This window comes from Falco naumanni, chromosome 6 (assembly GCF_017639655.2).
Source record: "Falco naumanni isolate bFalNau1 chromosome 6, bFalNau1.pat, whole genome shotgun sequence".
Classification (NCBI taxonomy): domain Eukaryota; kingdom Metazoa; phylum Chordata; class Aves; order Falconiformes; family Falconidae; genus Falco; species Falco naumanni.
Window position 1 is genome coordinate 36,664,868 of NC_054059.1, and position 22,681 is coordinate 36,687,548.

A 22,681-nucleotide genomic window follows, 5' to 3' on the forward strand; every position below is an offset into this window, starting at 1 on the left:
GCAAGCCTGGAGGAGAACGATATTTAAAGATCTTAGGATATCCTCTTGGCCTGTAACAAACAAACAAACAAGTAAGCTATTAGCTGCAAGAAACTTTAATTGTTCCCAATAGTCTAAACATTTTTATTCTGTTTTTTTCTCTCTCTTTGGCAGACGCCTTGCATTTCCAAGACTGAAAATCAGCCTCAAGGACTTGCAACAAGCGTCAGGTGGGGACAGACACCCATCAATCAGTCCACACCCTGGGACACTGATGAGCCTCCATCTAAACAGATGAGGGAGAATGAAAACCCAGGTATGTTTCTAATCTTATTTGTAATTCTACAAGGGAAAATCATTCAAAGCAAATTCAATGCACTATCTCCATTTACCTCCGTAAATTAGACTTCATTGTGAGCCCTGTCTTTATTCTTTAGCAGGTTTTTTTCTCTCATTGTAAAGACCCCTCAAGTTTCTTCTGTGCTGGGGCTAATATAAATGTATTAAGATGCCTGCAAGTTCATTAGAGTGGTGTTTTTATTCTCCTTCCCTGCCTTCACTAGAGGAAAAGGCACTCTGTAATACTTTAAGACCTCTTTTATGTCCAGAACTACCTGAAATGATTTCCAGCTTCCAGACACATATCATACATTGTGCTACTATGCCAGACGCCTAATTACAATCTCTTTGTAGTGGCTGGAGCACCGTTATTATACACACAGAGTGTTTGTCAGGGAGCCATGAAAGCACGGCAGGGAAAGAGGTTAATTTTCTTGGAAGCGTGTGCTTAAGCCGCATAAAGCGCAAAATACATAAAACCGCAAACATGCCGCATGTCACCTGATGAGTATTTTTAACAATTGCACTCGCATCACCATAGCGGTTTTATGCACTTACTGGCTGAGGATGGTTCCAGTCCCTGAACCGCTGTAGATATCACGGAGGAGAAGGGCTCGTCAGCACAATTCGGTAATGGAGGCGGGTGTGCAGGCAGGGAAGGCTGGGGGTGGTTTTTTTTTTCTGGTCTCCCCCGTGTTGAACCCCACCACCACTGATTGCCTTCCTTCATGCCGCAGGTGCTGCGCCCTGGGTCACCACAGTGGCGGCCGGCAGCCAGCCCGCCCTGATCACGCACTCCTATGGCATGACGCAGCCGCCCACCTTCAGCCCAGCCGCCAACGTCCAGGCCCCCATCATCGGCGTCACACCCTCCCTCCCTCCTCACGTCACCCCCCAGCTCCCGCTGATGCCGGCCCACTACCAGCTCCAGCCGCAGCCCTCCCAGCCCCTCAGCAACATGGTGGTCAACCTCCAGAGCCAGCCCTTGTACACCAACAGCCAGCCCCTCAGCATGTCCTCCATGAGCGGCGTGGGCCCGGTGGCCCACCCGGGCCCTGGGGCAGTGGGCAACGGCCACCTGGCCTGCCCCATGCTGCCACCGCCGCCACCGGCCCTGCCCTCGGCGGCCCTGCCCAGCAGCGCGCCTGCCACCAATGGGCAGGCGGCCGCCCCGCTGCCCCCCAGTGCCACGGGGGGCCCCGACAACAACAACGGGGTGCAGATGCTGCGGACTATCGGCGTGGGGAAGTACGAGTTCACGGACCCCTGGCACCCCAAAGGTAAGGCGGGCTGGCTCAGCCCCGCGGGGCGTACAGGCAGGGGCAGGTGGTGGGGCCGAGGACAGCGGTGGGCCCCCTGCCCCCCACCGCTGTCTTCGGGCCTGCTGGCCCAGCTCCGGCGTCTGTCTCCACGCTTTTCTTTAATGTGTGGCTTTTATGAATTAGCAGTGATAAAAGCAGTGCATTAGAAAGAGGAGGGGTGAGCTGTGGACGTATTTTGTAGTGTAAAACAGCTTTTGGGCCTGGCAGACAAGCTGGTGCTCCCAATGGTAACGAGGCCGTCATCCCATGCCCTCCCTCTTTGAAACAAACACCTCTGCTCCCATCCGACCACGTTCCTTTTGGCTTCAGTTGTGCGGTAGTCACAACACTAACCTCCCCTTCAGCCGCTGTCTTCTTCCCCCTCTGGTAGGAGCCCAAGCCAAATGCAAATCACTCTGCTGACTGAAGCTGAACAACCCAAAATGTTCACTGTTGAGGGGAAAAGTCTTCATTACCAGCTTCATTGGGCTCAAATGCTGCAAAACACCCTGAGTAGTCATGAGTGTTCCTGAGAGGTTGACCTTTTCTGATAAGTAGTTTGTAAATGAGCCACACCATTGGGTCACACTGGAGTGTTATTTCCGAGTGCCTTACCCTAGACACTTCAAAAATACCTACGCTCTGTGTATTTAGTTTCTAATTTCATTTGCAGACTTTTCCTGCCTCCCTTAAAAATCACGACTGTGCCACATGTGCAGGTAAAGCGAAATGCAGCTTACAGAAATATAAATGCAGACCTATCAGCAAAATCAATTCCATTGATTTTTAAAAAAACAGCACCTTCATTAAGTCTGTGATATTTTATGTATACATTTGTATTCAGGCACAATCCATGTGTAAATTATTTACTTGCCACAAGCTATTAAGTTCTATTGTGTAGCTCTGTATTAAAGACAAGGAATCTCTATTAAAAATGGTTAGTCCAATAACTCTTCCCGCTCATTACATAAATTGTACTTTGGTATGTGCAAACCCTTACCAAACATCTCTCAAAAAGGAGTTCAGGCGCAAGCTCAACAGTACTTTTCTAAAGCTAGATATTTGGACCACGTTAAAATTTTCAACTCCAAGCCCCAAATATGATGAGAATGCTTGCTGGATGGTGAGCTTCTGAATTTTTCTTCAAGATCTAGATGGGCTTTAACTGATATCAGCCAAGTCAGGTAGCCAAAAATAGACTAACAATTGGTTTGTAAGAGTTTTGTTAATTCTTTCCCTTTTAAGAAAAATCAAAATCCACAAAAGCCATTTGTCAGGTCAGGTTTATAAGTTACAGAAGGAGAAAGGGGAGAGATTTATATTCTAATACTGGTAGACTGAGCTGTAGTACTTCTGTTGAATGTCTCTCTCCTCCATGGAAGCTATTTGTCTTCTAAAAGGCGTCATCTCCACTTTTCATAGCCACCTATCCCAATTTACTGCACTGGATACTTGGATACATGATCAAATTAACACAATTTAAAGGATTACTTGGTGTCATTGGAGACGTGCAAATACACAATACAAGGGAAAACACATAAGCTTAAACCACTTTCGCTGCGGTAATTTGATCACATATCTGAGCCCTAGTGACACTAACCTAGTGAGACAAATGAGCACGTCAGTGACTGCACACTTGAGGTTAGGAATACTCTTAAATGCCTTGCATACTTAGGGCCAGCAGCATCAGCTGTTATTTACTCTTCTTCCATCAATTAACCTTCAGCATATCTGTGGCTAGCAGATGAAGTAAACTTCAGATCAGAACCTAAGTAAAAAGATCATAAAATATTTAATAAGTCTTTTAATGTTTGATTTGCAAAGTCTTAGTCAGCATTCTTGCTTAAACTGCTCTAAACCCTAGTCTGTCTTAATTGTCCAAGTGCCACTGAGTGCAGTCAGCCGAGGAGGTGTTCATTAAGGTGAGGAGGAGGGTTCCTCGCTAGAGTATGCCAGGCACGTCAGACCTAGCTCTGGTCTGGTATTTGGAAACCTTTGTACCTAGGAGAAGCTCATAAGGAGAATATTAAAACAAGCAGTATTTCTAATCTGTGACAACTGCTGACACACTGGCCATACTGTCCCTTATAAACTGCAAGCCAGACAACTGTTTTCCCAGGGATTAGCTAGCTTGTCTATGACCATCAGCTATTGAGTTATTCCTGTTGCTGTAGTGGTTAAAAACAAACAAATGCAAGATCACAAAGCATGCATATACAAATGTCCCATAAGCAGGACCTATTTTGTAGAGAAAAAGTAATCTCTTCCTCCACTTCCAAACTCAAAAGTCCTTGTGTCTAAAGCTATAGTTCTTCTTGTCAAATCTAAAGTTAAAGAAGATACATGTTGGGTTTGGTTGTTTTGAATGAGAGAGAAAGAATCAGGAAATGAAGACAACTGGGCGTCTAACCAGACCTTTAAACTTTGCTAGGATAAGATTCTTAGTATAAACTGTATGGATTCCAATTTGTCTCGATTTTCAAATTATTTTTTGTTTTAATTTCTGCCCTCAGGGATTTCAGTCTCTAAAGCCTGACTGATTTCACAGTCTTACATGATAGGCACCTTTTTCTTCAGGAAATAATGGAAACTGTGAGACAGTACTAAGCTGTTCAAATACACAAGTTCAAACTAGTTCTCTAAAAGTTTCATTTAAATATTCTCTCTCTTTCTTGGGGAACCTTGGCCAGTATTATAATAAGAGCCACTGCTAATGGCCTTAAGATCTATCTCATTATCCTGAGATCCTCTGTATTATTATTTCACTTGACAATCCAGTCTTGTGCAGGTTTGAATAATTACCCAACTATCCCTTAAGTGAAAGAGCAGTTCTTGCTGGCTAGCATGATAGACTTTCTTATATTTTTAGACTTTATTAGGGAGCTGATTTGAAATGTCATGTTTTATTTCCAAAATGTATGTCATTTCAGGGCTGTGTACTTGTTTGGGCCATATTATACTGTCTTCATGCGGAACTAGGTTTCTTACTTGGCTGTTTCTAAGCAAAAATAAACAAATATGTTAACAAAAGTTAAAGGCACTGCTAGTACGCAATCTCATTTGCAATAGGTCAAGAGATCTCATTTACTTGACTGAGTCATTTCCATGGCTCTGCAAAAAATACATTTTGATAACAAGACTCATATAAAACAGATACGTCATTCTCTTTACAGTGTCACAGCTAATTCCTAAGTAATTCCATTGAAACTACTTGTAAGAAAATACTTTTTTGCATGGATTAGTCTGGATGGGTTATATTTTGTGAAGGGATTTTTTATTGCTTCTGTAATATGTTAAATATGAATGTTAAGTTTAGCTACATGATCCATTTACTTAGTGAATTTATAAAGCAGTCACATTATGAGAGACATAAATAATGTTTCAATGTAATTATTGCTCTTAGCAATGTGTGAAGAAAGTAGAGCTGCCTTATGAAATGCATGGGATCCTTCACCACACACGATCAACAGCAGTGTCAAGAGTTGTCTGGTTTGGCTTGTGATTGCCCTTTGGATAGGATTTATGCCAAATACTCCTAGCTGACTTCAAAAGCCATGTCACCTTAACACAGATATGTAACCTGATATTTTAGAACAGAATCAGCCCTTGTTTTCTTTCCGTGTCCTAAGTCTTGCTCTGTAATCTAAAGATTAAATACCAGGGGAATTAATAAAGCGGAATATTCAGAACCATGAAGGTGTTCATTGTGAACATATTCAGTGAAGATCCACTGAAGTTTGCATAGCCAGTTTTTTAAGTGGCTTCAGAAAATACAGAGTTGCGAATAATATTCAGGCATGATTTCAGTATCTTCAGGCTGCGCGGTGTGCCAGCACAAGTTGTCGTCTGCACAACATGCCTGCAGAGAAGACAGAGGGACAGCAGTCGTCCCTTCGGTTTTTGACACAAGGTACTGGTACCCCGTGCCATGGCACACTGACAGAGATCGATGTCTGTGTGCCTGCCAGTCCTGGTGAGCCCAAATGGAGAGAAATTAATCAGTCTGATGAAGGACTGGAAGAGATTGGTTTCTTCGCAGAAATAACTGAGTAATTGAGATATAGTCCTTGACTTTTTCGTAGGGCAATATGCTTCTTTATATCCAAGACTTGTAGTAAATCCAAAACTGAGCCCTTGGTGGATAGCCCTGCGATATGTAGGACATAAACATTCCAGTTTGGATCCTGGGATCTGTTATACATTTGAAAAGGCACTTTCTTCATGAATTTGATAAACTTTGAAGTGTAGTTGCTAGCACTTAAAATGAGGAAAATACAGTTCTTCATTGCAGCACTTTCTCCTGCAGTGTAAAATTAGCCATGGACATCATGGGTTTTAATTTGTGGATGTTCATGGATAATATTGATGTTTGTTTCCATAGTATTTTTGTTCTATAATTCTTTGGTTTGCAGTCCTTAACTAGTGGGAAAAGAAATCAGATGCTAATTAGTGTTCAGAATGTAATGACTGTGGAAACATAACAATATCAGAAATAAAATCTGAATGTTAATCCTTGTAGCACTAATTTCTTAACACTTCATTTTCAAGCATCACCAAATACCATGAACTAAACAATAACAAAACTACAAACGAATACTGTTGCATCATCACTTATCGATTGCACCTTTCACACTTGACTTTATTGCATTGGAATTCTCATTAGACCTCAGACAATATTTACTTTCCTTAATCATGAATAGTAACAAGGCAGACTACAACATTTTGTCAATAACCATCAACTTTTTCTTCACAAAAGGCTGAATTTTCAAAGGGGTTTCAGCTTGACCTGCAATTCTGTGAGTGTACTTAGTTCTAGACCTGAATGCTGGGAGTGGTGGGGGAGTGTTTAAATTCGAAGTGCAACCTAGCGTTTGGAATTCTAATAACGTTAATTAAAGGATATTGTGGGATGCAGGCTCTAGAAAGCCAGTTTTCAGTTCTCTGTCTTGCACCAGAATATATGGCCTGTGTAACCTTAGGAAAATCTCCCTGATTTTTGTATCAATAGATATTGATGAGTAGATTGATAAACAGATAGTTTATAAAAATTACAGATTAAAAATTATACAAAAAAATTAATATGTTTGTGTACATGTATATACATGCCCAGAGAAGTTGTGGATGCCTAGAAATGCTGAAGGCCAGGTTGGACGGGGCTTTGGGCAACCTGATCCAGTGGAAGGTGTCCCTGCCCATATCAGGGGGGTTTTAACTAGATGATCTTAAGGTTCCTTGAACCCAAACCATTCTGTGTTTCTGTGATTCTATGATACATATGAATATGTATGCATATAGTTGTGGGAAAAGAAGTCTACAATATAAATAACACTTCATTCTATCTCCTGTTTCTTGTAGGAGGGTTAGGTTAGCATGGAAGTCTGTTAGCGTTGTACAAGCTTCTTACTGTGTTTTCCTTAAGATAGTCTTGATTTTCTGGGGCAGCCTAAATGGTACCAAGGTACAGATGACTAGTGATCATTTGTAAGCTCAGCTTGGTAATGACACATAGGAGTTCACAGAATCACATATTGGTTGAGGTTGGAAGTTTCTTTGGAGTTTCTCTGGTCCAGCCCCCCTGCTGAAGCAGGGCCACCTAGAACTGTTCGCCCAGGACCGCGTCCAGATGACTTCTGAGTATCTCCAATGATGGAGACTCCATAGCCTCTCTGGGCAAGTGCTCGGTCACCCTCACAGTAAAAACCTGTTTCCTGATGTTCAGAGGAAACCTCCTGTGTTTCACTTTGAGCCTGTTGCCTCTGGTCCTGTCACTGGTCACCACCAAAAAGAGCCTGACTCCTTCCACTTTGCACTGTCCCTTCAAATATTTATACACATTGATGAGATCCCTCTGAGGTTTCGCTTCTCCAAGCTGAACAGTTCCATCTGTATCAGCCTTTCCTTATAGGAGGCGTGCTCCAGTCCCTTTATCATCTTTGTGGCCCTTTGCTGGACACTCCAGTATGTCCATGTCTCTCTTGTACTGGGAGCCCAGAACTGGACACAGCACTCTAAATATGGCCTCACCAGTGCTGAGTAGAGGGGAAGGATCACCTCCCTTGACCTGCTGGCAGTACTCTGCCTAATGCAGCCCAGGATATCATTAGCCTTCTTTCCCGCAAGGACACACTGCCGACTCATGTTTTAGCATGTTCATACACAGTAATGAACTCACAGCAAACTGCTTGAACAGGTCCTCTAAAATCAAATCTTATTCAAGATTAATTATAGTCTTCTGTCATAAGAATAATCTTAATGGAATTGTGAAGTTGATGAGGATATCTAAGGCATCACTTGAGTGAGACTGAAATACATTTCACCTTTTTGTGTTCCAGATGGAATATTTTCAGTAATTCCTGACCTGTCTTTTAATGCCAGTATCAGTCAGGTCATGACAGACAGTGACTTAGTGCACTGAAGAGTAGAAGAGGACTTGTAGTAGTCCTAGAACATGGCTTGCTAAATGTACAGCGTAAAGAAGGTCATCGAATTCTATTTTGACTGACAGCTCTCAGTACGTCAGTGACTAGAGATTTCCACGTTTCAACTGGAGCAGGAGCCTCCCACCACTACCAATATTTTATGAGGATTTTTGTAAAAAAATAAAATAAATGTGAGGTTGCCAAAATGTGTTAACACCCTGAAACTGCTCTTAAAAAACATCTGTTCCATGCTGGGTTTTTTTATACCTGTTGTTTTAAATAAGCACCAGATTTGCAACTGTAGTTCATCTGTTCTTGAAAGTACAGAGCTGAAGAACTTTGATTTTTCTCTGTGATATTATGTCGTCACTCACAGATCCACCTAGGTAATTACACACTGTTACATTTGAAGACATCTTGAGTTTCATCCCATGCTGAAGTTTAAGACATGGTTTCCTTAGAATGTGGTTTCTTTACAAATATGGTTTTGTCCATGACAGTGGCCACTAAATGCATTAAAAATAAGTCTGAGAGGCAGCAGAGTTCTGTTGCATAACTGTTTTCTCTCCCATCCACACAACACTATACTCACAAAATGCAAAATTTCTCAGGGGCTGGATGATAACCAAAATCTAGGCTCCATTTTGGCACAGAATACATAAGTGGCAACTCTTTGTAAATACAGCCCAAATTTCCAGGCAGGCCACCTATCCATCCATCCAGATGCTGTTCCAAAAATCCTTTGCACAGAGCTGGAACAGAGCATTTGGATGTTCTGAAAGTTATTAATTGTCCAGAGCACTCACAGAGTCTCTGATCTCCTTTCAGAACTCCTTATGTTTCATTTCTGATTTCTCTGACCTTATCTTCCCTTGGTCTTCATGTCTTGTTCAACTTCTGACACATATTTGGATGCAAACCTTGTCTGCACCCAAACGTTTGGATGCAATGGGAAACATACCTGGTCCCTTTCATGCTGTCCTCATGTGCCTGGAGCCACCTTAGAGCTACCTTTTCTGAATGTTCAGTTCTCTTCACAAGTTTGGCCTTTCCTTGAATTTCCTACTAAGATTTCTTCCTCTTCACAGCAGGATAATTCCACTTCTTTAGCAGTTACGAATTAAAAAATGGACAGTCAAGTTATAGCTACTACAGAGAGTCAGCAGAGAATGAGGACTCCATGCTAAGTCCAAACTGAACAAGCTGGGTCCATCAGGAACTAGACCGTGCATTTCTGTATGCACGTAAATGTTCTCGAAATGGTCTATTCTATGATCTCTGGACATCTCCAGACAAGTGAATTTATTAAATTGCAGATGTTTTTTGGTTTCCCTACAAGAAAGTGGAAATGCTTTGGTTTTGTAATCAGCAGTCCTCCATGGAGCAGTGCCTGAACTCTGAATGAAGAATGATTTCTGTCTTGTTGCATTCAGAACAAGAACGATTGTGTCCCATGTTAGACTAAAAAAATCTAAACAGATTTGTGAAACAAACATTTGCAAATAACAACTTCTCTTACCCTGCTGTGCCTTAAGATTGCTGATGATAAGCTCTGCTGTCCCATGGTGAGGCTAGGCTTTGAGCTGCAATCAATAATAATAACATGGGATTACATAACACCTTGAATCTTCAGAGGGATTTTGTGGACATAATATGTTTTTTAAAAAATTAACTGTTTGTCTTTAAATAGCTGATGTGCGTGCAAGGACTTTGGCTGAAGCAAAAGCAAGAATAACTGTCGGTAAACTAGTTTGGGTGTAACATCCCACAAATCTGCTTGTTTCAGATGTCTTCTGTGTTCACAGGTTACATACAATGAGGACAGGAATTATTTGCATTTTGTACGTTCACAAGCATTGGCAGTAATGCATTCTTTTCTTTAGTTTTTCTTTCATTAAGTAGGATATAATTTGGGCAGCAGTTTGAATGATGCGATGCAAGAAAATTCTTCCCAGCAATGGCCATACTTGTTTCTGTATGTTGTGTTCCTGTACATTGTCACAAAGATATGCTGCTAAGTTCTTTCCACACAGTACGTTGGTTAAGGTTCTTGCATTCAGTCTGTTTTGTGTTATGCATATATTCAGGATTCTGGTTGTACCAAGTGAGGATAAGAAGATATTTTTATATAGATCCATCTTAATATGTACAAATCATTACATTAGATTCCCAGCCTAGATATTCTGGAAAGTATCATAAGGTAATGAAATCATTACTAGTAAGGAGGTACATAAACTTGCAGGAATAATCACTCATAGACAAAACTTGCTTCATCTAGATGTGCAAGTAAAAATGGCATGAACTTTAGTCATATTAAATTCAGAAAATCACAGCATATAGTGTTGTACGTGGTTATTAGTGTATCAAAAAAATCCTTGAGCTGCTGAAAAATCAGGGGGTTTAATATAAGTATTTGACCAGGAGTATAAACAGTAATATATACATACACCTATGTGTACCAACAATTAAGTCAGAAGCATTTGACTAGACAAGGTGCTAAGATACTTAGTCAGGTTTGCACAGTATGACTGTGTGATACTTTCCAAGGAGTTAAAACAGATTGGAGGGTTCATCTAAAGACTTTATACATTATATGTTGCTCAGTGCTCATTGGCATTGCAACATCAAAAAACCCCAAGAATGTAGGGTTCAAGAGAACATGTTTCAGAGGAAGTAAAAATGTGTTTTGTCCCTCAATGTGCACACTGAAGTATTTGGATGAGGATGAGGAAGATCCTCAAAGACAAAACTGGCTAAAATGGAAGAGTTCTTAAGAGAAATAGGGGCTGACACTCCTGCTCAGTCTGACTGATTTATACAGGATCCAAAGCCAATATCAAGCCCAGCTCCTCTGTGTGACCTTTTCCTTGTGAATGAAGAGGGAAGTGTTCCTTGCATCCCCAAGCTGTGGATGTTCTTTAAGTCAAGGATCGTTTTGCACAAAGCACTACCATCCTGTGGAAAACAGATGGAGGAGCAGTGCTAGTAGATTGCTACTACCTGTAACCTAGGAAATAGGAGATTATGCTCTTTGCCTTTTCCTGCATGCTGTGCAGACTTTTTTACAGATGTGAATTTTCTAGATGGCTGAATTTGCTGGGGTTCAGGTGTTTCTCTGCTAGATACACTCCTATCATGGCCAAACTGTGCTGTTTTATGAATAGTGCATTTCTTTGAGGCTTTTTTTTATACTTCTGTAGGATGGTTAGAGCTCTGATTTGGAAGCCATATTGAGCATCCAAATAGAAAAACACTTTTCAGGAGCATTTCAGAAGAACTTTCACTAGATGTATAGCAGGTACCTCCAGCAGGAATCAGTGAAGTGATTTCAGGTTTAGACGGATGCAGATATTTAACTGTCAGTATGTATGGAATCCTTGCACTCTGAAGAAATACAGGATTCTCCCTTTCATTTGTAAAAATGTAGCAAGAATAGGGGCTCATCTTCCTGTAGCTCCAGAATAACATGTTTCTTCATGTATTTTACTTGCAAGAATGGTAAAAGCAAACTTGGCATCCTGTCCAAGGATCAGCTATTCAGGGACAGTGAAATCTGCTCATCAGTAGAAACTGAGTACATTACAAGAACAGTCAACATCTTAAAACCCCACACCAGTAAGATTTTCTTTTATGAGAATTTAAATGAGTTCTACAGCCCTTCCCTGGAAGTTCCACTTACGCCTTTGGATAAGCCATCATTACTTTACCTTTTTTTACCTTTTTTTTTTTTTTTCTCTCAGAACTGCCGTATAGGCAAACCATGTGCAGTGAATCTAAGTGTTACCACTCAGGGATGCTTTACTTCTCTTTCATAGAGATAAAGTGGTGCTGAGAACACCTCTTGGCTTTAAGAGTAAACTCAATCAAGAATTTTACTAAAGCCAGGAAATTATTTTGGCAAATATTTTTGTCCAAATTCTTGGATGTTGGAGTGCTAGGTTCAGTATTCCAGTAAGAATTGGTATTTCCTGAGACCGAGTCTTCTTTTTGTATTTTAAAGTAAGTAGAGAAGGGCTTTTTATATACTGAAGGTCTATATAGGTGTCTGGAAATAATGCGTTAACATATTTAGAAAACAAATTCTAAATATCAAAATATGTTTTAACAGACAGTTAAGAGAAAGAGCCTAATTTAAAAATACAAAGTCCTTTTGAATTTGTTGAGTTAGTAACATGGGCTGTGTCCTGTGCCTTTGAGCTCACTGAGAGCAAGGTTGTGTTTTTAAGATACCTTCACACTGCAGCGGGAGCTAGCCAGCCCTGGAGTGGAGTGGGACCACACTGCATATTTATGACAGAAAAAGGGGAAGTCATATTGCATCCAAATGAAATGAGAGGTGGCTTTAAGGAAATAATTTATAATTACCCAGTCTGGATCTAGATTATAATTACTTAGTCTGGAACTATGCCAAGACACTGAAATTAATATTTCAAGTTTGGAGGGAAGAAAAATGAGATAGTGTTTGGCTGGGTATGGTAATTGCCTATCAGCCATGAACTCAGAACCAGGAGAGTTCAAGGAACCTATTTTGAACCTTCAACCTAGCTCCCAAAAACAGATGAAGAGACTTTTACTTAAAATCTTAGATGCACAACAGAATATGTAAAAATAGACATCATAATAAGGAAAAGACATGATGACATCTTTGAATATAATTCTGTGGTTAGTATGTGAGAAAGACAATGCACAGATACAGAATCACAGAATCATTTCTATTCAAAACTGAAGTCTTACTTTAAAGAACCCTAACCAGCAGTCAAGCCTGTTAGGTAAGATTTCTTCCCTGACTTACCTAAATTTGGAAAGTAAACATGTCAGTTAGAACAGGCAGCTAGAGCCATGTTCATCCTAGGACTGTAATACGTCATGCGTCGTCTCTTGGTACTGGCAGAGCACAACTTTTCCATAAGTGCCAGCTGTTTGTAGGGAGTCTTGGCTATCCCAGAACCTGTCAGAGGGCATCAGGGACCAGTGTGTCAGCAACTGCACTGAGCTCCTGTGGTTGCCCTGTTGAATCTCTCTTGGCCCTGTTGACTGCACTAATTAAGTTTCTGTAGGTGTTACAGGAGCTTACACACCTAACCAACTTGAATGCACTTGAATTTAAATACCTTACCATAACCAGAATCCCATCCTAAGTTTCAGGAATAGAGTCAAGAGTCTCAGCAGATGGACACCTCAGCATGAACACAGCTTCACTGCTGGAAGTACAACGTAACAACATACAATCCTTGTATTATTTTACTGTCAATGTATTAAGAGGGTATTTTGATATTATTGGTTTAAGATTACCTAAAATTAATACAGTAGTTGCCTATTAATAGTGAAACGTGTTGATCTAGGTGGGGCAAGCAAACACACCTGGTCTGTGTGATCAGGCTGGCTTTCCTCATCTGCTCATGGAAAGCTACTCCTGAATGTCATACATCTAACATTTTACCAGGCATCATTTTCATTAGCATAACTAAAGCTAATTTGAGCATATATTGTCAACAGTTTTGATTCATGGTTTGTTAAACTGCTACTTACAATGTTACCTCACATAATTTCCAGAGCTGTCTTATACTGTTTAATATATTAAGGCCTACTAAGAAGGATAAGGTTAAGAGAGAAGCTTTACATACCTCATTCAGGAGGTATCACTTGCAGTAGTGCGTTGTCTCACAGAGCACTTGAGCTTTTTGGTTCAGCGGTGACTCAGGAAAAAAGATTGTCATTTATGCTGTTTCCACCAGCACTTGGTCTTTTCTCAAAGGTTTCCTCACTAATTCCCAGCTCATCACGGTCCTCATCAGCCTGTGTAATGTGCTCATCACACACTCATTTTCAGCTCTTGATTTGGCCAGGCTGTCTGCTGGGGAAGGTTTCCTCTGGTAGAAGTCTCCAAGTATATGAGTAAGTGAGCTCTAAGTGTTACTAATAAAAAATCCTTTAATCCACTTTAACAATGATAAATTGGAACTGAGAACTTCTCCTTACTTTACAGATACATTCAGTTCCGAATTTCACTTAAGTCAGGAAATCATTTTACGGGCAAGAGAAAAGTCCTAAACACCCTGATGTAGACAATGGGAATTAAAGGCCAAGTGCTCACTTGCTCTTACTGGGTATCTGAAACACCTACCGATGACTGAAACTTCCACTGACATGGCTAGTTCATAGCACATTCACTAGTCTTTGCCATTATTTTTATTCTTAATCCACCCTGGAATTTCACTTTTAATTTTTCTTCACATTGTAGTCGGTGTGTGATGAAAAGAAATAGCTGATCTGGGCCACAGAAGTTCTGAGTGAGCAAAAATCTGGCTAAAATGTACTTGTCTGGATTTAAATGGATTTGCTACATTGTCTTGGTAGGAAGTACATCACACCTAAAGTCTGTACTGTTATCCACCTGCTGTCCTACATTTTATTTCCGCTTCTGTGTTAAGGAATGTAGCATGATCAGATACAATGAAAAATGAAGTCCTTTTTATTCTTCTTTTTTCCCTGAAGCATGGCATTTTTTGCTAAGGGCTCATCCACTATGATTTGTGCCCCGTGTAATCCCTACAGATCTCTCTTCCAATAGCGGCACTTGAATGTTTCCCACAATACAGCTCATTGCAGTGTCATACCAGGCATGAAGTAATGTCCAGGCAGCAGGAGGGTCCTTGGAGGGGTGCTCACCCTATCCATCCTTACTGCTGCATTCCTTGTTGGAACATGTCAGGTACCTCCTACGTGCCATCATCTTGTGTGACCTGGTCAGGCTTCAGGAAGCAACACACGTTCCAGTACCTTGTTTCCAAGTGTCTGTGCATTATTTGCAAGTAAATGTAGGCTCATTGTTTCATGTCTAATTTTGAAAACCTGGCCCCAGCAGCAGTTTTTTTGTACATCACTATACTAACGTCGGGCTTTTACTGGCTTGGCAGACAGTCTGTATCATTAAGTACAACCAAACTGCATTGATATGGACAGAGATGATCCTGCACCCATTTCCAAAAGGATGGTAGGGCTATTGGCAAAGTAGATAGTTGGAGAAATTCTCCATCTCTCTTCCTTTTCGTGATGTATCAGGGAATAAAACTGAGGGGAAAGCAGAAAACAAACTAATGTGAATGTAATTCCCAAATTTCAATCTTCTGTATATTATGGGTCATTACCCATTAATTTGCTAAATGGCAGTTTTCTGTGAAAGAAAAGTTTTGTTTAGCTCTATAATGATGACAGATGATGTAATTAGTATCATCCCTGCATTGAAAATGATAAAAGCATTTCTTTGTGTGTCACTGCTTTTAGACAGTATAATATCAAAAATGATAACAGTATGAAAATTGCACTGGCCACTTTCATATTGTGCATGTAGAATACCTCGGTGATATGATACAAGTAATGACAGGTACTTTGCCATGTATTCATTTTCTCCACTCTCTAGCCTTTATATTACAGCAAAATTAAAGCACAGCACTAAGCAAACCAGACGTTCCTGAATGCAGACCCATCTTATGAGACTGTAAATGGCAAGAGTCCCTTTACTATTGCTGGTTATGATAATTAAGCGATTATAAACAGGGTTTTTGAGGGAGAACATTGAATCATTTTTCAGTTAAAGAAGTTGGGGGGGTATTTTAATTTCAGGCCACATTTTTTGCTTGAATTAGTTTTAATTATATTCTATATAAGTACTTGCCCCATATCCTGGTCTTGATAGTGGTAGATACTCTCATTTAAATATAAATAAATGCCAAACTTATTTAACATGGAAAAGTGACTGCTGTGACTGTGTAGTAACAATTTTCTCTTTGTTGCCATGGTTTGGATTTTTATATAAGCTTTGCAAATATAATAAAGCTAATGGAGCTCTTCATCCAAGGAAATGGGTATATTCAAGAAAATAAATTACATTTTGTAAGCTAATGAGCTCTACTAATTGTGTTTATCCTTGTGAATTAATACAATTTAAGCAAATCTATCCCCCAAAATCAAGCATTTGATTGCATTTTAGCTGCGTGGAAATCAGAACATCCGGATCAAATCTGAGTTTACTGGATATCCAGGGGGTAGGGGAGAAGGTTAATTTTCATTGACTTGTACAGCTGGTGCTAGCTCCTAGTAAAGCAGGAAAAGTTAGACTTTGAAAGTTGCGACTTTCACCGTTATTTTTTCTATTCAGCTAGTTCCCACACAGGCAGAATTCTCAACAAAGAGTTGTGTGTAATAAATCCTATGTAATATGATGGCAGGCATGTACGAGTCATGCTAATTAGCCCACATGCCCACAGGACAGGATAAAGGAGGGAAGGAAAAGGGAATAACAGTTGTACTTTTTAAGAGACAACTTGTCTTCACCCGCTTCCCTCTCTTCTTTCCTTTTCTTACACTTCCCTTTGCCAACATTTGGATTTCTTGTTGGTTGTTTTTTCTTCTTATAAATAGGTTTTCATTTCAGTGAGGCATTTTGGGAGACATAGCAGAAATCAGAAAACTCTGTGTATATTCTGGCAGATTTTAGTTTATTCTCTAGTTTGGCTTTTTGGAAGGATGTCAGAGAGTAGAGAAAATGGTCAGTTTTGAATGCTTGAAATGCTGCAAGTACCCACAAAAATGTGCAAGCAAACTGTGTTGGTCGGCAGCAACAGGCATCCAGGTGCTGGCCAGGAAGTTTGCACTGTAGCAGGGTGACAGCAGTTGTCAGCAATGGGTCCTTACGGAGACAATTTAGTTTGCCACATGTTGGGTTGCTGCCATTTTTAACACTGTGAGAGAGTGCATGCCTGAAATGAAGTCAGAGCCTAACTGACTGTACTTCCTTGATCCTGACTGCACTGTAGCCCTGCTTTTTTACCCTGCCAGATCATTTTCAGCACCAATGCAGGAGTCCCAGCAGTTAACAGCCATCAGAGATTCCTCAGATAGAGCAGGCATAAGATCAGAGCTCTCCTGTTTCTCAGCAGCGGGCCGCTCTTCATTTAAAACTAGGATTGGGAAGCAGAGCCAGACAGACTTTCTCAGCTGCTGAAAAAATAGCGTCTTAAAGATAGATAGCAGACACAAAAAAAGGGCTCAGAAATGAAATTGTTTGCTTGTTTGTTTATTGCAGCTCAGGTAAGAGCTTGGATGATCATTCTTCCCTGTCTGTGCACTGAAAAAAATATAGTCCTTCTATCCGTGGCATTCAAGGGCTGACAAGAGCTGTTAGGACTTGTCTTCTAGAAGTTTTGGATTAATTATATTTGTGTAGTGAGAAGAGCACAGCTCCTCAGTGTAGATGCAATTGCACCGTTATAAAGGTGCTTAGAATAACTTGTTCTGGAAGGAGTAAAGAAGATTCAGAGTGATAGTGTGATCACACCTGTAAGCTGATATAATTATGTCCAAACTAGGCATTGTATTGGAATATAATAACTTTGGGGAAAAAAATTAGTCTTGTAAATGAAATATTTATATAGGGAAGAGTCTTGATGCACAGTGCTGTTCTGGATTCCACAGATTCCCAGCTCCTTAAGCAGGCGTTGCAACAGACCATAGCAACTCCAGAGGAGCCATGCCACAGATACGTAATTGTGGGGTCCCAAAGTACACATTAATGAAACCATTATCTTGTCAATGATATGGAGTGTAGAGCTATCTTCAGCAGGGGTTACTATGAATCTTCTTAAAAGAACAGGGAATCTAGTGACATTTTTATTATTTAACGTCACATCACCATTAAAAAGTAAAAAAGAGGAAGCCAGAGGAAGATAAACTACAAAAAGCTTTACATTAAAAATATTGTTCACCTCTGATGGAAACTATAGACAGCTGGGAAAAAAAGGTCTGGAGTTCATTGGGTGCTGGAAGATTTTGATAGTAGCAGGTTAAAAATTATCTGTTGCAGCATAAATGGATCTCAGAAATTACTGTAGTCATGACGATATGATAGTTTTGGGCTGCTGACTTACTGCACAGACCCATGCGTATCAGCAAGAGTTAAAATCAAAGTAGAACCTCAGTTTTTAACTTCCCTTTTCTACAGCATTTGAGTTAGATCTTCAGTGTTTCATGTCTCACTGTGTGAGGTTGTAGGGGTCGCTTCTCAGGCCCTGGTGACCCCATGCAGATTTATTGTAGAATTGTTTCAGTGGAAACAGAGCTTTGATACGTCATGCAGGTTGCCTAGTGACTCCTGCAAAGTGCTGACCACCCCAAGTCTGAGAGGAGAGATACCTGCACGGAGCTGAGCTCTATTATGGGTTGTAAAACTGGGACAGGTTTGAATGATAGAAGGAGTTCTGCCAGGCTGTTAGCTCTCATCAGCTGGGAAAATGGAAATGTTTATTAATAAGAACCTTTGACATGAAATGCATGATATGTGCCCCCTGTGCTAGGCCCATGATTAATAATATTAATTATGGGAAGTTCATTATAGTCTCATGGGGATGGGATATGTAATTCAGCTAGTGTTTCATTGTAAATTAGCATTAATGTCTACTTTAAGTACAGTAGCTATCTATAGCAATGCAGAAGGAGCTGCAGTCAGTATGTACAATAACATCACCTTCTTACTAAATGATGGTAGACTTTTACCTCAAAGAATTATAGACCTATTAGCATTTCTCCTATGTTAAATCTTTGCTGTGGCTGGCAGCGTAATATCTGTTGCGACTAACCTACTGGTGCTATAAAAACTTTCCTTAGTGGTCTTAGAAGAATCTAGCTCCTTGCTGATTTTAAAAAGGAGCCAGATAATTTTAAAATCCGGTTGCAAGTAGTCTTGATTGCAGTTTCATTAGCAATTAAAAGAGCATGTAACCTAATGGATTTTCTACCCCAGTCCAGAGAAATTATGCACAGTGGGCAGCTCTTCAGTTGGTGTAAACCATCAGCAATGTAATGAAAGCAATGAACCTTCACTGATTTGCACTGAGAATCTTGCCTGCTCCAAATTGTTCAAACATGCGCCTTCCTAAGGCTATGCTTTATTGTTAACTTGTTTAATAATGAAAAAAATATTTCATCGTACTTGAAGTTCCTTTTCCCTAGCTTGCCTTCCAAGAATCCCTTGTGAAACTGCCTGTACCTCGCCTCAGTTTCTTCTGAACCACACATGCTGGTTCACTTACCTTCATACAAATAACCCTTATATACAACCACGGTTTCTTTTCATCCTTATGCAACATCTGAGAAGCCAACAGATACTTGGAGCCACTGCCTTCCTGTGGTGGATTCTGGAAATGGCCAGGAGGACTATAGCCGTGGTGGCCCCAAATATGTATGCTTTTAAGCAGCTGGGGAAGCAGCTGGTGGCACTGTGGGGCAACATTATGCAGATGCCAGAAACTGGCTGAAGGACAGAAGCCTTCATTAAAAGACCATATGTATATTACAATGCTTAGGTGTATAAATAAGGATCCAGTCAAAACAGAAAGAATAGGAGAGAGAGGGTACAAGAAGCAGGTTCTTTTTCTTTTGGAGGAAGCTGCAAGATTGCTGAGTTACTCATACTTATTTGTTTGGATTGTAGCAAGTTTTAAAAATACAAGTCTGGAAGGGGCCTCCTGGGTCACTGTGTCCAATTTTCTACAATCTCAGGTAACCATGTGTGAAACGTAGTTTAGGAGAGTTCAAGGATCACTTGCCTTACACGCCAGTACATACCAGGGGCCACAGAATACTTCCTCTCTGAAATTTATGACCCGTAGTGAAAGACGGAAAGTCATAGCTGTACCATGCCAAAGGAAGACAGGAAGAAAACTCGACAGCATCACCAGCTGCCTAGGTCCTCGGTTTCCTGTTTGTGTACCTGGGAATTTTTTTTTTGTTTTGTTGAGATGGCTACCTAAACCAAAGCCAGCTCAAGAGATTTGTAAATCAAAGTAGCTCTGCAGGCGGCTGTACTAGAGAGCCGAGTAGCAGCCTGCAGCCATTTGGCACCAAAGGGTGCAAGTTGGCGAGATCCAGCACCTGTTGGGCTCTAAACACTTTTCTTAGAATTCGCACAGCTGACCAACGCCTGGGGGAAAGGCAGCAGCTGCTGGGCAACAGTGGTTAAATATAGGAAATGGAGAATGTCCCATCCAACTGCAAAGGGAAAGAGGGAGACAGAAATCTAGCTGCAATGAAAATTCCTCTTTGTGAAAAGGGCCCCGGGGCGATCAGAAATTGGAGGCTTTTACACCCTCTGTTTTCTCTCATCTGTGACTGCACCTACACTTGCACACTACATCAGCCTCAGATAATGCCGGACATTTGGTTGTCAGTGACTGTATTAATGAGTGTCGCTCCTGGAATGTTTTGGAGTAGCATGTGATGGCCCTGCCTTTCACAGCAAGTCATGTGTAGTTGCTGAGGTGTGTTGTCCTCAATTTGACTTGATTCTTTGTAGCACTTTTAATAGCTAAAATCCTGTGAAAAGCTTAAATATGAAGCAATACAGCTTTAGCACAGATGGAGTTTGAAAAGGACATTCAACCTTCTCTAATCTTCTACTGAGATCAGCAAGTAAAGCAAAAGGAAGGACAACCTGAAAGATAGTATTTTTCATTCTGATAATCTGCAGTACTTTAATTTCACCCAGGCATTTACATGGCGCCTTTATTGAAAAGTCTGAGTGTTCCTTTTGCTTTAGCTGGAGGACTGTTAAAAAGGAACAAAAAAGCAAAACCCTTTACTTAGCCACCTTTCAGGTGGTGCCAGACATCCTCACAGAGAAAGAGAACAATGTGAAGTTGAGGAGGCTCAGCTACAGATTGGAAGATTATTCCTGTTCTTCAGACAAACACAACAAAAGAAGGCAAGAGGAAAGAATAGGGAGGAGGAGAGAGAGTCCTGTTTTGCTTTATTTGCATGCTACACACATCCACCAGAGAGAGGCTCACGTACACAGGTATGGCACAGTCTCTGGCCCTGGCTTACCCCTCTGTTCTGGGAGGACATCTGGCCAGCACACTCTCCTCTCCCCCCACCCCTTCTTCACACTGGGCTGCAGCAGCTCAAGCTGACTGAGCCTGTTGTGGTGATGATATCATGCAGTTAAATTAATTCCAAAGCTGGTCAAGCTTGGAATCAATTAGACAGGAGACAAAAAAGGAAGCTGGAAAAGAGAGAAAAACAGACCAGGTGTGAAACAGCATGCAAGTAGAGGGAATAGTGGGCACAGTCCTAAAGGTGGCTTAGGGTTCGGTTTACACAAAGGATCTGCAGGTGACAGAAGCATCACAACACCACACAGATCCCTTCTGTCCCCAACTATCCATACAGGGTTTCACTAACAGCCTCTTAGCCGTACAATCAAGATAGCAGGTAGAGCTGAAGAAGAGGCTGTTCCTTTCTGTTTCAAGGACAACACTTAGATGGACAAAGATTCCTCGGCTTAATATACAACAACCATCTCATGTTACCTTTACCTCATTCCCCGTCTCTTGACCTTGCTGTTGAGCATAACCCAGGTCCAGGAATGAGCAGTGCCGAGCAGGCATCATGCTCTCCATTTGCAACCTCAGCATCTGCTGCAAGTTTGGGCCAATAAATGACAAATGTTGGGAGGAAAGGACCGCCTTCCTACCGTGTGTCCTGACAGCAGTTCCCACAGTGGGCGTCTGATCCTTGACTGAACCTCAAGGCACTGCCATATGCAAATAATCGTAATCTGTGGTTTGTTGTTCCTCCAAAGTCAGATGTGCCTGCATGTGTCTGTCTGCTTGGAAGCTTAAATAAATCCAGTTGAGGTTTGTTTGCTTTTGCAATCAAAAAAGTAGTAGCGCTTTTTTTTTTTTTTCCTGATTCATCAGTTCAATTTCCGGAATGTGTAAAATACTTTCCAGTTGTTCAGAATGGCTTTTTGCTATCTTTCTCCCAAGCTTTCCTTAGACAAGACTTTTTAAAATTACATAGGTTTTAATCTTTCCATATTTTGGATGCTGGCCTGCAAAATTGTAAAACAGTTGTCTTCTAACTCTAATATTTATAATGTTTTCCATTTTCTCCAGCATAATCATCTGAGACCCCATGAACAACATCAAAAAGATGTAAATTACAACTGTATCTATTGAGCCAGGTACAAGGAAAGGAACAAGGACTTCAGTAAGTCAGGGTATTTTAGGAGCTGCTTTATGAAGTCAATCAGACAAAGTTCAGTATAATAATCCCTAGCAGTGCCATCAGAATTGCAGCCTCTACCAACCTTTACACCTTGTCTGCAAGTTACCTTGGTTTATTTTGTACAGCTGCTCTTTTGTACTGTTGGTACAATATTTTGAATTGCATACAAATACTTTATAGATAACGTTTATAACAAGAAAAGAAAAAGATCACTGCACCAAGCAGTCTGTGAATTATGAGAGTCACCCTGGTCTTGCAGCCAGGAATAGTGCTTTTCACTGCAGTCAGTGGGACTATATCCTTCCTAAATTGCCGTACCTGGTCAAAAGCATTTGCAGAGGCAGGACCCACACTGTTACATGAGACTTCAACTACTTCAGCTACAGCAGGGAAAATTATGATTAGGTCCTTGAATCTGTTTTTAAGTGCTGGTCCTAGCTTTTCCACATATACTGTTATCTCTTGAATAGCTCACCAGTTGGTCTCCATCCATCATCAATGGAGAAAGAGGCCCTGCTAGAGGGCTGGCCATCTTTTCTGTTGATTGTAGAGCAAACTTTAGCAACTATCTTGGGACAG

At 40.9% G+C, this 22,681-nt stretch overlaps 1 protein-coding gene across 2 annotated transcripts in view; it reads left to right on the forward strand.

The window, feature by feature from the left end:
- KLHL29 (kelch like family member 29) overlaps window positions 1–22,681 on the forward strand; it is a 406,353-nt gene that overhangs the window by 261,617 nt on the left and 122,055 nt on the right. For both annotated transcript variants that reach the window (XM_040598977.1, XM_040598978.1), the window contains exons 4-5: window positions 154–295; window positions 1,056–1,598. In XM_040598977.1, coding sequence (XP_040454911.1) covers window positions 154–295; window positions 1,056–1,598 — 685 coding nt within the window. The remainder of the gene's footprint in view (window positions 1–153; window positions 296–1,055; window positions 1,599–22,681) is intronic.